This window comes from Prosopis cineraria, unplaced genomic scaffold (assembly GCF_029017545.1).
Source record: "Prosopis cineraria cultivar Desert tree isolate PC_DT_omini unplaced genomic scaffold, ASM2901754v1 PC1975, whole genome shotgun sequence".
Classification (NCBI taxonomy): Eukaryota; Viridiplantae; Streptophyta; class Magnoliopsida; order Fabales; family Fabaceae; genus Prosopis; species Prosopis cineraria.
In genome coordinates, this window is record NW_026557300.1 from 7,742 (window position 1) to 25,190 (window position 17,449).

Sequence of the window (17,449 nt, forward strand, 5' to 3'; positions counted from 1 at the left end):
TGTTTCTTGAGTTTGGCAGTGATCCAAGGAACCTCAAGCTTGGACTTAGTATAAATGATATGAATCCTTACGATAACCTTAATAGCATCCATAGTTTATGGCCTGTTTTATTGGTGATTTACAACTTATCTCTCATATTGTGCATGCAACGCAAGTATATCATATTGTCTATGTTCATTTCAGGATCGAAATAACTGAGAAATGACATTGATGTTTATTTAAAATTTTTAATTGAAGACTTGAAAAAGCTGTGGGAAGTAGGTGTGGATGTGTTCGATGTGAATCAGAATGAGGTATTCAAGCTATGTGCGATAATCTTTTGCACCATAAATGACTTCTCTACATATGAAAACTTGTTTGGCTACAATGTTAAGGGGTAAAAAGCATGTTCGATTCGTGAAGTAGGAACGTGCTATCATCATTGAAAGAAGATAGTCTATTTTGGCCATAGGATATTTCTTGAGAAGGGTCACCATTATCGTAGAATGAGGAAAGCTTTCTATGATGGTCAAGAGTATGGAATTGCCTCAAAGCCATTGACAGGGGAGAAGGTTTATAAATTGGTGAAAGACATGAATGTTAATTTTGATAAAACTATAAAGATTAGTAAAAAATATATGAAAAAAGAGATATATTTTCTTTGACCCTCCATATTGGTGATATCTTAATGTGAGACATTATATTAATGTCATGTATGTGGAGAAGAATGTGCATGATAGTATTGTTGGAACACTTCTTGACATACTAGGAGAGTCCAAGGATGACGTGAAGGCAAGATTGGATTACTTAGTTGACAATTTATGTTTTATGTGTTTAGAATTGTACATAATTTAAAATTCATTTGATTTGAATAATATATGATTGTCTAACTTGTTGTTGGATGTTTGATTAATGCATGATTTGAATTGCAGCCTATAATGGCTAGGGTAAATGAAAAAAATGAGAGTACTTTTTTTTAAAAAAAAGTAAACTATCTACATTAGTTATTCCTAGAATTGGTGTAGTTATTCTATCATCTATACTGGTTATGGGAATAATTGATGTAGATGTCTAACTCATCAACATCAATTATTCCCATAACTAGTGTAGATGACATCTACACTGGTTAATCCCAGAATCGGTGTAGATATCATGCTTTTAAAAAAAAATTAATATACATAATTTAAGTTATTTACACCAAGTTTATAATTAGTGTAGATTGTCTAATAATTACACTAGTTAGATAACTGATGTAGATAACATCATCATATCTGCCTTTCTATACTAGTGTTAATGTCATATATTATAGCCTAGAGAATATATATATATATATATATATATAATTAGTGTATATGTGTGTGTATAATATGGGAGATTATTTTGGTTGTGCATGGTGTTATGTCTATGCCCCCTTCCCTCTCATGCAATTACCTCACTGCTCACATGGGAAAAAAGAAAAAGGGGAAGGTGGGCTAGCGAAACACGTAGGGCTCATCTGGATACATAACTTTTGATTTTTGGGATGTGCTTTTGCATTTTTGAGATGTAGGATGTTTGAAAATTTTATGATTGGGAAAAATGACATTTTGGATGCATATTGAGAAAGCTATTAGAGTGGATTCGAGAACTTAATTTTGTGTAGCTTTTCAAACTGACTTTTTGGTGTTAAGTTTTTAAATTCACTATATTGCCTTTATTCCTTTGCACTACTTATCGTGTGCTCTGTTTTATTAGAATTTGAATTTAGTGTAATAGCTGTAAGGCTAAATAGATTATATGAGGAGGCATTTTTTTAAACCTTTTGTATATGAAAAAAAATAGAGAGAATATTGTTTTTAATCCTATTTATAAGGTATGTCATTCAATATTAATTACTGTTAAACTATTTATTATATAATTTTTTCAAGATTAAACTTTTTATTTTTTATTCTTATTATTTAACATATTAAATTTTATGTTATTTTAAACTTTTTTCGCGTTTTTAAACATTTTTAATATATTATATTTGTGTAACAAAATTATAAATTAATGTCATTTTTAGTCATTATATATTCAAAAGTTCCTTTTAAAAGCATAAGGAACTGTTTGAAATTATTTTTTTTTATTATTTTGAGAACTGGTGTTTTGTAAAATATGTTTTGAGAATAAAAAAAAATAAAAATAGATATGTTTCTTATTCTCCCTTATTTTCTAGAACAATAATTATAGATCACCTAAAAATTGTTTTCATTTTTTTATTTTTCAAAATAATATTTTATTTTTTTTATTATCCAAAATACTTTTTAAAACACGTTACTAAATAAATTTTTTTTATTTTTTTATTCTAAAGAATAAAAAATTATTTTTAAAATAGGTTTTCAAACAGGCCCTAAATCATCATTAATTTAAATAATTTTCAGTATATTAAACTAATTTTTTAAAAAATATATTTAAATATAAATTTCGTATTATAACTGATTTTTATTAAATAAATTTTTAATAAATAAAAAATCAAACACACATGTAGTTCCGTCCCTGGATGTGTCAGGAATTCAAGTAAGCGGAACACGTAGTTCTGCCCCTGGATGTGTCAGGAATCCAAGTAATGCTCTCCGGCGAGGAATCTTTATAAACAGGAAGGTCGACAAGGAATATATATATATTTTTTTTGGATGGGTATGTGGCACTCCATGGAGATGATAAAACAATAAAATAGTATTATTAATGTTTGATAAATATGTAGGGCACCATTTGAGAGTTTTCACTTCATCCCAACTTTATTAACAGAGTCTCCCGGGATGGCGATGGTTGTCGAATCGATTATCATGCTATACATTTTTTTTTTACCATATACTACACTTTATAAAATATTTATCATGATATTACAAATTATAACTCAGTTCCATACATTTTAAATTTTAAATTTTTTTATCACTTGTATGGAACTTGTTCTATAGAGTTATTTAAAAGAAAAAAAAAACCTGAAAAGTATACATGCCTCTTGCTCTCCTACCATTTTACACACCATAGTCCTTTTTCTTTCATAACTTAATTATATTTTTCTTAAAAAAAAAAAAGCCCCTTCAAGTGGCTATCTACAAGATGTGGAAAACAACTAAAGAAAAGCAGCTATAGTGTGAGATGATGGGAGAGAGAGAAGCATGCATCTTTTTAAGTGGCTATTTATTTATTTTAAATAACTGTGTAGAATTTAGTTTGATAGGAGTCAAATTTCATAAAAGTCTGGCTTAAAAGAATTTGAAACTTGAAATTAATCCATTAGAATTGTTATTTGTATTATATATCATGGTAATTATTTTACAAGATGTAGTATTTTGATAAATAATATATTTTTTCTTAGCATGATGATCAATTTGATGTCATAGTGACTTTACATGAATTGAAGGGGCCCACAAGGCATACTAAAACACATGTTCAAGATGAAGCAGGCATGAGTTGGTTGCGGTGGTCAAGCTCAGCTTGAAGAGCCGTGGTACGTTTAAGGGATCCATCAAACTGTCTGTGTTTGTAGACTGTCTCAACGTCTTCGTCTCCACGGGCACTGCAATTCACAACCACCTTCGCTCCATCTGCTAAAGTCGGAATCAGCTTCTCCAATATCCCTAATGCGTGTGACGCCTCCAACGACGCCCATATCCCTTCCAGTCTGCACACTCTTTCATATGCTGCGATACAATACAGTTACCAATTAAGCTTCCCATTAATTTTATTCCGAATTATGTATCAGATCTCATTCATTAAACAATACACACACACACACACACACACACACACACACACCATCAAGAGCTTCTTGGTCTGTTACTGAGTAGAACTCCGCACGCCCTGTTTCTTTCAGATGGCTTAGCTCTGGACCCACCGCTGGGTACTGCATCCTGCTCATTTCAAACCACAAACAAGTTAGCTACTGTTGGATAATATTATATAGCTCTTGTAAAGTTTGAAAAAAGGTTGCAGTGTATGATTATTTTCGCGGTACTATAAACTTACCCCACCGCAATGGAGTGTGGTTCGATGGTCTGGCCATACTCGTCCTGAAGAAGGTAGCTCATGGCTCCGTGATAAACACCCACGGATCCCTTAGACAAAGTCGACGCGTGTCTTCCACTCTCCAGCCCTAAACCTCCGGCTTCTACTCCGACCAGCCTCACGTCCGCATCTCCGATGAACTCGTGAAACAAGCCCAGCGCATTGGACCCTGTTCCCACGCAAGCCACCAGCGCGTCAGGTTTACCTCCCCATTTCTCCAGAGCTTGCCTCCTCGTCTCTCTCCCTATCACCGACTGAAAGTATCGGACCATGGTGGGACACGGGTGGGGCCCCACCGCCGTCCCCGTCAGGTGGTAGCTTCCTTCCATGTTGCCCACCCAATCCCTGATAGCCTCCGATGCTGCATCTTTAAACTGCCCGTTCACCCCTTCAACCTGTTTTTACAGTACACCCATCAATCAGTTGACCGTGGTGAGAGATTTTTAAAGAACCAAGTCTGTTGAATTATGAAGACTTAGAACATACCTGAGCACCCAACAAGTTCATCAACTGAACATTGGGTTGTTGTCGTTCCATGTCTTTTGTGGCCATGAAGATTTTGCAGTCCAATCCCAGTTTGGCGCATGCGGAGGCGGTAGCGAGCCCGTGGTCGCCAGAGGCTGTGGCTGTCACGACGAGTTTCCGGCCGATGCGTTTGGCGATCATGACCTGAGCAAGAGCGTTATTCATCTTGTGGGAGCCACCGTGGCAGAGATCCTCTCTCTTGAGGAAAATCTCCGGTCCTTGGCCGCCATTTTTGCTCTTGTAGAACTCTGTCAACCTCCGAGCATGATACAGGGGTGTCTCTCTCCCAACGAAGTCTCTGAGTGCCTCCTCTAGCTCTTCCTGAAAGTCATCATCGTGAATGGCTTTTGTGAACTCAGCTTCAAGCTGGTGGAGACAAGCAATGAGTGTTTCAGGTACGAACTTGCCTCCAAATTTACCAAACTTGCCTGGTAAATTGATGGGTTGGCTCTTAGGGACTTGAAGAGGTGTTTCTATGAGGAAATGTCTGGTCGTGATCACTGAAGTGGTCAATTCATCAGGCAACTTGGAGATCCTCAAAGTCTTGTGAGGAGTGCTCGTGACCACAGCTTGAGCTTGAGCCCTTACTGAGCCATGGATTTTGGCCACTCTTGGCCTATCTGTTAATTTCCCACTGTTAGTGAAGGCACACTCTTGGGTGCTAAAAGCAGAAGCATGAATTTTGGATGCCATAATTTTGGGTTTGTGGGGGTGCTAGATAGGTAAGATAGTGAGTGTTATGTAAACAAGAGAGAGAGATCGAAAATATGGATGCGTTTGAAACGAATCCTAGTATCCACCTTTTATAGGCATGGTGAACGGTGGTGGTTGTCGTTTAGGGGCATGCATGTTTATATCATGTGCTTGCGAGCAATTTTGATGCGCTTTATATGAAAAAGACTCAACACACGGCCCCCAGGCTATGGCCACCTGGCCAGGCCATCGAATTTGACTTGATAATAATGGTGGCATTGAATTTAGAATTTGGGAAAATTTCATTTAGGTCCCATTGACACCCAACTAATTTGTTTCAGCTAACTCTCCTAAAATTATGAGATTTCACTGCATACGTAAGGAGTTAAAATTAAATTGAAGAGCTAACTAAAATAATTTTATCATCTTTGATGAAGCTAGGCGCATGGACAATTTATATAGATAAAATAAATAATTAATATATAAAAAATAAATGATTGACGTAGATGAAATTTGTAATTTTCATTAACAGCATAATATCACCATGAATTTGCAACTCATTTGCCGCCTAGGTTAGTTATTCATTTTTATTTTCTTTATATGAGTTATTCATGTATCTAGTTTTATTTATTTATATTCATAATGATATTATATCGATAATAATAATTTCAAATTTCACTTATGTCAGTTGTTCATATACATCTGTTATTCATTTCTTCAAAAATAATAATATTATTTAATTTAGCTCTTTAATTTTATTTCAGTTTCACACATGTACAGTTGAATTTCAAAATTTTAAGAGGTTTGATTGAAATTAAATTGGATGAAGGGTCCTAACTGAAATTTTTCTTCAAATTTTTACTCGAAATCCCATGTACTTTAAAATTTTTGTATCTTTTGTACTATTAATTAATAGATAAATGAGTAAATTACTTCATAAGCTTTAGATCAAGTAGCACCGTAAAGTCTAAATTCATTTATTATGTAAATTATTCTCTTAATTTTTAAAAATGATACAACTTGGTCCCTGCCTTAACAAAAATTAATTTTAACCATCAATTAATCATTAAATGACAGAAAATGATCTAAAAAATTATAGAAAATGATCAAAACAGACAAAAAATGACCAAATTTTTTTAGGTCATTTTCCATAATTTTTGAAATTATTTTCTATCATTTGTTGTTAACTAATTGTTATAGTTAACTTTTGTTAACAATAATGGTTAAATTGCATTGTTTCTAAAAGTTAAAAAAATATTTTGTTTAGGATCTATGGTCTTACTAAATTTAAGTTTAAGTAGTAATGTGCTCATTTACTCTTAATTAGACATAAAAAAAACCCATAAATCTCAATTTATTTTAAAGCTTGGATCATGAGTGATATTCAACCAAAGAAAATTCAAAAGTTGTTAAACGGTGTAATTCAATTTTTTTAAAAAAACAATTATACCTAGGACGGGGACGTTATAAGAAAAGAAGAAAATTAAATATTTTATTAATATATGCTGCTTTTGTCCACAACAGAAAGATTTAAACTTTAGATATTCGCCCACCCTAGCTACTGTGCCCATAATCTAATTCTTTATATCTATAGCATCTTTCCAAAACAAAATACGATGGGGTGAGCCTTGTGAGCCTAAACCTTAAAATCAACTTTGATGGCGTTTAAAAATTTAATTTCATGATGCTTAATGAACATCATAAAATTTAATATTATAATAAATCTTTGGTGACGTTTCATTAACACGAAGGCATTTTGTTTTACAAACACCCATGTGATTTGTATGTTAAATAGTTATATATGGTAAATTATTAAGTTTCTCTAAATAAAATTTTTACTAGTATGTTATAATATTTAGACATAAAATTGATGTGTCGTTTGAACTGAAGTTTGAAAGATAAGTCAGATTAGTAATTTATTAGTAAATAACTTATGAAAAATGTGATTTGTTGTTTACAAGTTGTATACACTGATGATGCGTGATTTTCTTTCAAACCGTGGAGAAATGATTTGACATAAATTTGACTTTATATCATAAAAACAAAAGTTTCAAATTCAGAGTTACGGAGTTGGAAGGAAAAAAAAATAGAGTCATTTTTTACGCAAAAAAATAAAGAAAGAAACTGATGAATACGTTGCCGAACTATTCTTAATGAATTATATGAAAGTCAGTGTAAGAATCATTTTCGAAATGCAACTTTCTTTTTTCCATTTATAAAGCATAAATTTAAAACTTTGAGAAATATTGAATCTTGTGAATTTATTTCTAACAAAATAGCCCCTTAATAATCGGAGTTTTTTTATTTTAGTATCTAATTATTTTCAAAAATTTAAATGCATATAATAAAATTTCACAAAATAAATTTTCTTAAAAAAATCAGTGATTTTTTCATATGAAAACAAAAGCTTAAACAAACATGCCTTAAATTTCTCCTAAGAAGATATAGAAAAATCACTATTTCAGCTACTTTGTCTTGCTTAATTGATTCAACTAAGTCAAACTATATGTGCTAAATAATTAAGTTTCTCTAAATAAAATTTTTATTAGTATGTTATAACATTCAGACATAAAATTGATGTGTCGTTTGAACTGAAGTTTGAAAGATAAGTCAGATTAGTAATTTATTAGTAAATAACTTATGAAAAATGTGATTTGTTTACAAGTTGTAAACACTGATGATGCGTGATTTTCTTTCAAACCGTGGAGAAATGATTTGACATAAATTTGACTTTATATCATAAAAACAAAAGTTTCAAATTCAGAGTTACGGAGTTGGAAGGAAAAAAAAAATAGAGTCATTTTTTACGCAAAAAAATAAAGAAATAAAGTGATGAATACGTTGCCCAACTATTCTTAATGAATTATATGAAAGTCAGTGTAAGGATCATTTTCGAAACGCGACTTACTTTTTTCCATTTATAAAGCTTAAATTTAAAACTTTGAGAAATATTGAATCTCGTGAATTTATTTCTAAAAAAATATCCCCTTACTAATCGGAGTTTTTTTTATTTTACTATCTAATTATTTTAAAAATTTAAATGCATATAATAAAATTTCACAAAATAAATTTTCTTAAAAAAAAAGTGTTTTTTTCATATAAAAACAAAAGCTTAAACAAACATGCCTTAAATTTCTCCTAAGAAGATATAGAAAATCACTCTTTCAACTAGCTATTCTAGCTCAACTAAGTCAAAACTATATATGCTAAACAATTAAGTTTCTCTAAATGAAATTTTTATTAGTATGTTATAATATTTAGACATAAAATTCATGTGTCGTTTGAATTGTTCATAACTGGGCGGGGCATGTTGAATCTCTAGGATGCTCACGAAATCAATGTATTTTGTCGAAGAACTGTTTAAATTTTATTCTCTTAGGAAGTATTTGTAGGTTCCTTGTTTATTAATAAACATAAAACTAACAAGGATGTCTTTAGTGGGTAGATCACTACCCATGAGTTTAGTCCATACAACATATTGGAGGAAAAATCTTATACTAATTTTTCTTTTGGTAATAAAATCTATTCTAAAAGGCTTTCCATTAGTTGTAGCATAATATTCTTCATATAGGACTCATTCTTCCTTAGGAAGTATATGAGGTTTCATGACACTTCTACAAGAACTAGTGTCAATGAAAGCAATAGTTGCAATGGACTTATCATATCTACTAGATAAGATTTGAACTTTTTTGTTGGGCTGAGGAGGCTCAACATAATGAAACTTTTAACTACAAAGATTTATTAGCCCATTAGAAAGTGGAATATAGGAGCTTATTGGTCTAGAGAGGGAGCCAATAGTGGAGAGTGGTGGATACTATTCCCATTAAGATTCAAAGCTTTCTTCTAATATAGGAATAACATACTGCATGTCTTCATCTCTTTTAGACCATTCTTCAAGAGCAGATTCAGTATATTGATCATCATTAAGACGAACAACAATTTCAAAAGAATGGAGCAGTTTTATGTCCTTAGATTTATTTGGACACCATTTAGTAGAATACCCTTTCTGTCCATACAGAAAACACCTATATAGTTTTTTTCAACTTGGAGTTTCTTCTTGTAAAGTAATGCATATGAGCCTTCTTCTTTTTGCTGAAGAATTCACACCTATATTTATCAAAATAATTTTTCTTCTTGCAAAAACAATGATCATAGTCATTGCATTTGATTTTCACATATGGCTTTCAGTAGGCAGATTGTAACTTTTAATTTCCTTTAAGTATGGACTTAAAGAACTTATATAATTTATAAAGTTTATCTAGGGTAGTAAGAGCTTATTGATGAATTTCTTATGGAGAGATTTAAGACATATCTCTCAGAAGAGCATTGATGGCTCTGTATAGGTCTAGTTGTAGTTCATCTTGTAATGAAGTGATGAACGTATGCTGGAGATTAACATAATTAGCACCATTAAGCATGTAATATTTGGCAGACATTCATTGAAAATGCTTTTGTAGATCTTTTTGATCTGGAGAGCAATACTTCATTTTACTCTTGTCTATTCTATTTATCGATAAGATTGAAATCTCTGAAGAATTCCTTATGAATCATCCTAAGAAAATACGTTGCATCAAGAAGTTGTGGGCTTGAATTTTTCGATTCTCACTAAGATTTTAGAATCATTCTCCCAAATTTCCAATCATTTTTCAGAGAAATTCTATGATTACTTCTCATAGAGTTACATCTGGTCTTGTCTTTTATAAGTTAATCCATACACCAAATTCATAAAGTCTTTCCTTTTATTTATGCAGATGTAGATTATTAAAAGTAAACCATAGTCTAAAGGATGATCTAGAACTATGAGCATTTGGTCTAGTAGAATTATCTTCCATAAAGTCTTGATTATCTTTAGGATCTTCCACAACTAGTTTCGGAGGAGGTTGGACCACAGCAATTAGGGTTATATCAACCAAATGCTGGTTATCCTCAGAATATGTATTTTTAGATGAGATTTTAGTTGAATCAACTGAATCTGAATTTTCATCAGTATAGGCCTAAATAGCTTTTCTAATAGAAGTCATTGTTTTTGAGGGATCTGGCTCTATTATACCCTTAACTTTCTAAGTTGATGAGGGTAGTTTTTGTTTAGGAGATGAAGGAGGAGGTGTTGATATTTTTAAGGATTTTTCTAATGGCTTTAGTAAAGGATAGTGAGGTTCGGTAATCTTTAGATCTTGTATAAATAGGTTTCTGGATTGGAGATGGTTATTTTGGATGTGGTGAAGGTGGTTTTTAGACAGGGTTTTTTTTAGCTTGTCTAATAATAGGGAAGGCATCCTAAAGATCTTGTTGTAATCACTTTATATAGTATAGGTAAGGTACATGGAGGTATATAAAGGAAATTGTCTTGTTACTATAAGGTAAGTAGGATAGGATTCATAGATAGTCTTGGATTAGTCTTTGGCTAGATTTGCTTCTATCTACTGCAATTGTTTTTGTATTTCAAAAATCTCCCCTTTCTTTTCCTGTGAAATCAGGCCTACAATATCTCTCATCGATATATCTCCTTAGATTTATATCTAGTTGAGTAGTTATTGCTCTTGCTTACAAAGTCTGATGTACAAACTGTTTACTTATTCATCTATATGATTCACTTTTAAGGACAAGGTATATATTATGCTTGTAAGATAGTCGAGCTTGGAATCAATCCTGTGAAGGACTCTATTTTGACTAATAGCATTATAAGATTTCCAGTTGAGAAGTTGTTTTACTGTTAAAACAAGTTTAAGAGTCTCTTAAAGTAATACTTCAGTTGCAACTACAAAAGATCTATTGGTGACCTTAGTTCTTTCATTTATCTTGCATTCCAGGGCAGGAAATTTTTCCTCATATGGTCTCATCATAATGACACAAGGCAAGGCTTGTGCTTGAGTAGGTGAGAAGGTTGGAATTACAAGTTCATGTTTCTCTAGATGGAGGAGATCTTCATGGCCAAATTCTTTAAGAAGCTTAAAGTGAGTGCTTTTTTTAGTTAGAAGATTTAAAAGTCCCACCCATCTTCTTCTTTTGGTCTACTTTAGGCCATGGTCATCATCATTGTCATCTTAAGGAGGATGCTTATGTTTATAGAGAGCTTTAAGCTGCTTGGGCTTGTTAGAAATTCTTTAGGTACCATACCAATCATCATCACCATTAAAGGTATACCAAAAGTCACAGTCACAATTAGGATCACACATTTTTAGGGCATAATCCTAAATAAAGTGGCTATTAATATTAATATAAGAAACATAGACATGTTTGGCCTTCTATGTGAACCACTCAATAGGAGGGTCTTTCTTGTGCTAGGTATAGGCTGGTGCAATTATCAAGATTATGTTAGAGGTTTGGGCTAGATCTTGAGATCCAGGCCTCTTGAAGATTATATTAATAATTCCATCCCCTAATTTGAATAGAATAGGAGATTCTGTTGTATAGACATCCTTTTGGTTGGTATAGAATTCTTTTTCATAATTGTTGATCCATTTTGATGACATCAACTGGTTAAGCTCTTCTTGAGGTAGATGTCTCAAGATCTAAATTACTGAGGATTCACTTGGTCTTTTAGCAACCATATACAATGTATCCCTTATTGAGTTAGGGAAGTTAAGATCAAGTGAATGGTCCTGTAGCCCATAGAAGATCTGGTGATGAAGAGTAGCCATAGTGGCTGAGGGGTTTTGCTCTTGTCACACCTCATAAATAGAGGGTGACCGGCATGGATGTGGACTACATACACATTCCCGTAAGCCCCAAAATGAACATGTATTCCTTTTTACAAAAGAAAAGAAAAAATTAATCAAATTACATGAGAATTAAAATAATTCCTTTAAGCTCATTATCATAAGAAAGTGTCGACATTTTTGTAAAAATTTCGATAGAACCTCCCCTGTAACTAGGATCTCTTGAAAATTCTACAATAAATTTTTTTTACAAACAACAGTATAAATTAGGAGCGTAACTCCTTCCAGCCAGCAGCCAATATACAAATCAAAATAAAGTCTATCAACAATCTATGTGGAGCATCTACTCTTTTTTTTAAATAAAAAAACATACAAATTATATATTTACATTAAAAGCAACAATACCAATTAAAAATTTCACCCGCTGTAGCTAGTTTGCCCTTCAGAGGTTAAAGGGGATCAACGTAAGCTAATAAGTCTGAGACCAAAATAAGTTTTCTAGTGAATAGCATTCTCATGGTAAAATTTTTAAAATTTAAAATCAATAAACTATAATAATGGTGACAACTAATTAAAATAATTTTTCAAAATTTTATAAACCTGTAAGTCATAACCATAATTGTAAAACATGAGTAAGTTGAAAACAATTTATGCTATCATGTTTAAAGAAAATAATTTACTCACATATAACTCAAAGTGGTAAAATTGTTAGCCAAAATCATGTAAATTTTGAAAACACATTAATCAACATTTAAAATTTTGAGAACGCAACATAATAGGTCACAAACATAGACATATAGTCCACAAGGATAAATAATCAAACGCGACTTATGTCATAAAATAAACGTGGACAAACTAGTCTATGAGAGTAAGTAGCTAAACACAGCTGAAGCTATGAAACAAACATGAACAACAGTCCATGAAAGTAAATAATCAAACACGGCTCAGGCCATGAAATCAAATACAGGTACAAAGCCCCCAAATATCAAATGTAAAACAAAACTCACGAATCAAACGAGCTAGTGTTTAACCACAGCACGTTATGGGGCTAATGAAACTGTCGTTAGCAGCAGTGTTATATTTAGAGTCCTCTCAAAATCATGTTTTAAACATGCGAGAAGAATAATTATTTTTGAAATACAATCTGCATTTTCAATACCAAACTCGCATGCATCATCTTAAATTTCAGTTTAAGACTTGTTAAAAATAGTCTTTCATAAAATAATATACAAGCTTGTGTTATCTAAATAATTAAAGATTTCAAGAGTTTAATGAACCAAATAATTTCATAAATCTTTGAAACATATTCCTTGAGGAAATAAATGCATATATCATCCTTTAAACCATCTCGCATCGATATTTCTAAGTTTCAAAACTAATGTAATTCACAAGAATGAAACATTTCAATGAAAATCTATTAAAAATAAAAATCCAAATAAAAATAAATTAAAAAGAATGTTATTCACTTACTTGTTGCAGTTTTAAATCTTCAAAATATTCTTTCTTTAATTTCTATCAGGATCCTCTTCTTCTAAATGTCTTATAAAGATATAAAATTTCATGATTATATTTCTTTAAAGTGTATAAATTCATTCATAATTCTACGTCTTTGATATTCATACTTCTCCTACTAGATACTCTTTCAAACACTTATGGTTATATTTTTTCCAAGCTAAGACTACTCTTTCCTTCTAAACTTCAGCTTCTATACATCTTATAATACCAATACCCATTCTTATTCTAAGAACCAATAAGGTTTCATACACTAAAAATTAAGTTTAATTCCTCTTACCAGCATTGTAACAAGCATCTTATAGGCATAAATTTTAAATTTTATACTTAAGCTCTTTCTCTTTTAAATTCATTGTAACAATTATTCTAAACCAACCAACTCAATAATTCAACTTAGCTTGAATATTTTGAACTATATGTAGATCATTGTTAGGCCTCATGATATATATATATATATATATATATCAAGCTCCATTGAATTTCTTCCTTCTCTCATTTTTGGCACGGCAACAAGACCACATATAAAATTTATAATCTCCTTAATACCATCCCAGCCACTCACATGAACAGATTTGTGAAGAGAAGAAAGAGAGATTGAAGCTTCTAACTTTAGATGAATCAACACGCACGGACAGAGGAAGGAGAATAACTCTTAACTATGAAGAAGGAAGGGCTGTTGCCATGAATGAAGGAGAAAAATAAGCTTACTAATAATCAAAAACGAACCAAAAGGAAGAAATCTTAGCTCACCCAAAGCATTTGTACGCACATAAACAACAAGGTAAAAGAACGAGAGATTTTTCATACTTGAATTAGTGACAAAGGAAAATGAATAGCAGCAACCTGTGAAAGAAATCATAGCTGAGGCAAACAGACGAGCACACCATCAACGGCGACCTACGCGAACGACAGCGCTAGCTACAGTTAAGGAGGAAGAAGGTAATGATTAATGAGAGGCAAAGCAAAAATGTCGATCTTTTTCCCAGATCTCTTTACTCCAGAAATGTTGAGAAAGAAGGAAGAAAGAGTTTTTAAAAAAATCTAAAGGGACTAAGGGCAGTTTGGTAATTTCACATAGCAAAAAAAGAAAATTAACTCTTCTTTTGGCCTCTTTTAGATTCAAACTTGGGATCGAATACATGAAAGCTTGCTCAGCTGCCACTACACTAAGTCTCTAACTTGTTGTATTTATCCCAAGAACTAATATAAACGCACTTTAAGCAAATTAACTTATATATTTATATTATTTTTTTAAAATTTTGTCTTTGCTCTGATTATCTGAATCTGGACTTTTAGCCTAATAGAGAGAATGTGATCTGTCAGTTTGATATTGAAATCAGATATTATGGTAAGGATCTCACTCCCTTGATTGAGAGTAGTCAATATTATACAAGTCAAGGCATTACTATAAGGCTTGTAAGTGGTATCCAACAATGTTAACCTGGCCGTAGTAGGAATACCTTTTCTCCCATGACGCATTAAGATCAGACATACGGCTTCGATATGGAGATACATATACCCTTAGTCTTTCTAGGTGTTTATCCAAGGTTGAGGGATTTTAAGAGTAACATATTATTCAATAGGAGTGGCCAAAAGACAACATTATTCACTTTAGAAGTCTGAATAACCTCTTTTGCTTGTAGACACTGGGTAGAGATTAAGGATTTGAAACCCCTTGTGAAGGAGTTGTTTCTAGAATAAGGTAAACATTCAAAGGCAAGGACTGAAGAAAATCAAACAGGTTTAGAGGAAATAGTTGAGGTTTTTGGTGTTTTCACTTATATTTTCTAGATTCTCTTTACTTAATTTCATCAATGATATCTTGCTTCTATCAATAAGAGTTATGAGGATACTTTTTTTGGGGGCATAGTTAAAAAAAAAATTTAATTCTCTATTATATTTCAAGGCTCAAACTTCATACCTCTGATTAAGAGAGATTAACCCTCTAACTCTGGCCAGTTCATCCAGTGTAGAGAGGTTTAAAAAGCTGATACGTAATACTTGATTAATTTAAGTGATAAGTTGTTCTCCCCACTGATTGATAATTAAAGATACACATAATTTTTTAGCAATATTACACATAAATGTATGAACGCGTCTAATTCATTATGATAAGGTGCTTTTATTTAGACATTATGTGATGACCCCGATAGACGATAGATTGATTAGGCATACAAATAGATGGAAGGAACACAAATTTCTCAAAGCAAGCGAGATAGCTTCCCACACTCAATATCACTAGGTAGCGGAAAAAAAAAAAAACAATGAAAGGGTTAGGGCGATTTCTATATAATACGTAATATATTCTACTCCATCAATTATTAAACACTCCATCCGTTTAAAAAGATAAGGCATTTATAGTCTTTTGAAGTATAATAATTGCTTTTTTACCAAAATGCCCTATTGATAATGACTTTATATTTATTGTAGGGTATTTAATATGGATAAAGGTGAAAATGAAAATTAGTTTGAAAGTAGATAACTACTTTATTGGAGATAAAATTTGATTAAAAATACCTTATATTTTTAAATGAAAGAAGTATAAGGTAATCATAAAGTTCAGTGACACACCTTTATAGGAAAATGAGAGCCAAGATTAGTTTTGAAATGGTTTTTAAATATTTTTGTACGGACATTTTTTAAAAATAATTATTATTCAAATATTTCCGGACACGGCATATCGTGCCTTGTATATTTGATATAGTTATCTACTATCTAGTACTATTGAAACAAATATGAATATTATTAGACCCAATATTGAAGATTAATTATCCGAAATACTTTTTTTTCATTTACAATAGACTTGAACGAAAAAAAAATTCCAAATTGTGCTTTCTATTTATTAAAGAAGGGGGAAACATGTATAAACTTTGAGGAATAATGCAACAATGCTTTACTAATCAGAATTAGGTCAAGCCAAATGAGTTAATCCCTTATAATATGGTGAATGAAAGACCAAATTCCTAAAAAATGTTAGCTTTTCAAAACGTGATGAATCAATGATCAGATTTTTGATTAGATGTCTATATTTAGTGTTTAATCATCTTTTAATATGATTACTTTCAATTAAAAAAATAAAAAATAAAACAAATGCTTGAATCATTCCCCTTTTTGTTTTAGTTGTAGGGTTTGTTAGGGTAAGGAAGGTTGGTGGCGGCTATAATAGGCTTGTTATTAGCAGCTAGCACTACGGAAATGGAAAAGCTAGGCTAGAGAAAGGGAATCCCTTGGTTAGTTTATGGGTTTGGTACCCATCCTTTTATTTCAGCCACACAAAGGGACATGTAAATGATGGATATAGTTATGTGTCGTGCGGCACCTAGGAAAAATAGGATGACGACAACAACAATTAAAATGATTTCTCAACCCATATATAACTCCTCTTGATTATTAGAAATCAAGTGTTGGAATTATTAATTATAAGCAGGCTTAACTCGACTCTTGCTTTTGCATCTGCTAGTAAGGTATAACAGATCTCATATTAATTGCACAATCCTTCTGCTTGGAATCCAATAAGTGTAATTAAATAAAAAAACTAATTTGTAGACTCTAACTATAGCCTCCCAAAACTCATCTTCTTGGCGCTCTCATTTATTCCTCAAAATGATATGCTATTTTGAAGGGAAATTCTTCAAGAATTTATCAAGTAGTGAGAGATGGGTTTAACATTTTCCTTCTTTAATTAGCAGGTTAACATTACTGCTTGGTTTTGGATAGAGGGAAAGTAGAGGAAGAAAATAAGAGAAGAGAAAATTAGAAGGAGAAATTTTTTTAAAATAGGAAATTTTTGTACTACTATATTTTAACATTTTTTGCTTTCGATTTTTCATTCCTCCCTAGTTTTTTCTTCCCGTCAAAGAAAAGTACAAGTCATTCGAATTCATTTTGGAATTTTCTATGTTTTATCTCTCGAATATCTTCCCTTCATATCGAAGCTGGCCAGTACACACAAAAAAATATTTGCTGCCTGCAAACGATACACTGAAAGAAAGCTCACCATTTGAACAATTCAATCTTATGCCAATTTGGTTACAGATCTGAAGAAGAATCCA

At 31.9% G+C, this 17,449-nt stretch overlaps 1 protein-coding gene across 1 annotated transcript; it reads right to left on the minus strand.

The window, feature by feature from the left end:
• Positions 1 to 3,265: 3,265 nt before the first annotated feature.
• LOC129301235 (tryptophan synthase beta chain 1-like) lies at positions 3,266 to 5,283 on the minus strand. The gene is made up of 4 exons (XM_054939809.1): positions 4,495 to 5,283; positions 3,970 to 4,403; positions 3,760 to 3,854; positions 3,266 to 3,644 (listed from the first exon to the last, which is right to left on the minus strand). The coding sequence occupies exons 1-4, from the start codon at positions 5,224 to 5,226 to the stop codon at positions 3,394 to 3,396; spliced, it is 1,512 nt and encodes a 503-aa protein (XP_054795784.1). The 5' UTR covers positions 5,227 to 5,283; the 3' UTR covers positions 3,266 to 3,393.
• Positions 5,284 to 17,449: the final 12,166 nt, after the last annotated feature.

Excerpts from the sequence above, each read along its gene's own strand:
- LOC129301235 (XM_054939809.1), bottom strand. The coding sequence starts at position 5,226 with ATGGCATCCAAAATTCATGCTTCTGCTTTTAGCACCCAAGAGTGTGCC. Across the intron at positions 4,404-4,494 it reads TGAACTTGTTGGGTGCTCAG|GTTGAAGGGGTGAACGGGCA; the intron begins GTATGTTCTAAG and ends CTGTAAAAACAG. Across the intron at positions 3,645-3,759 it reads AGACCAAGAAGCTCTTGATG|CATATGAAAGAGTGTGCAGA; the intron begins GTGTGTGTGTGT and ends ATTGTATCGCAG.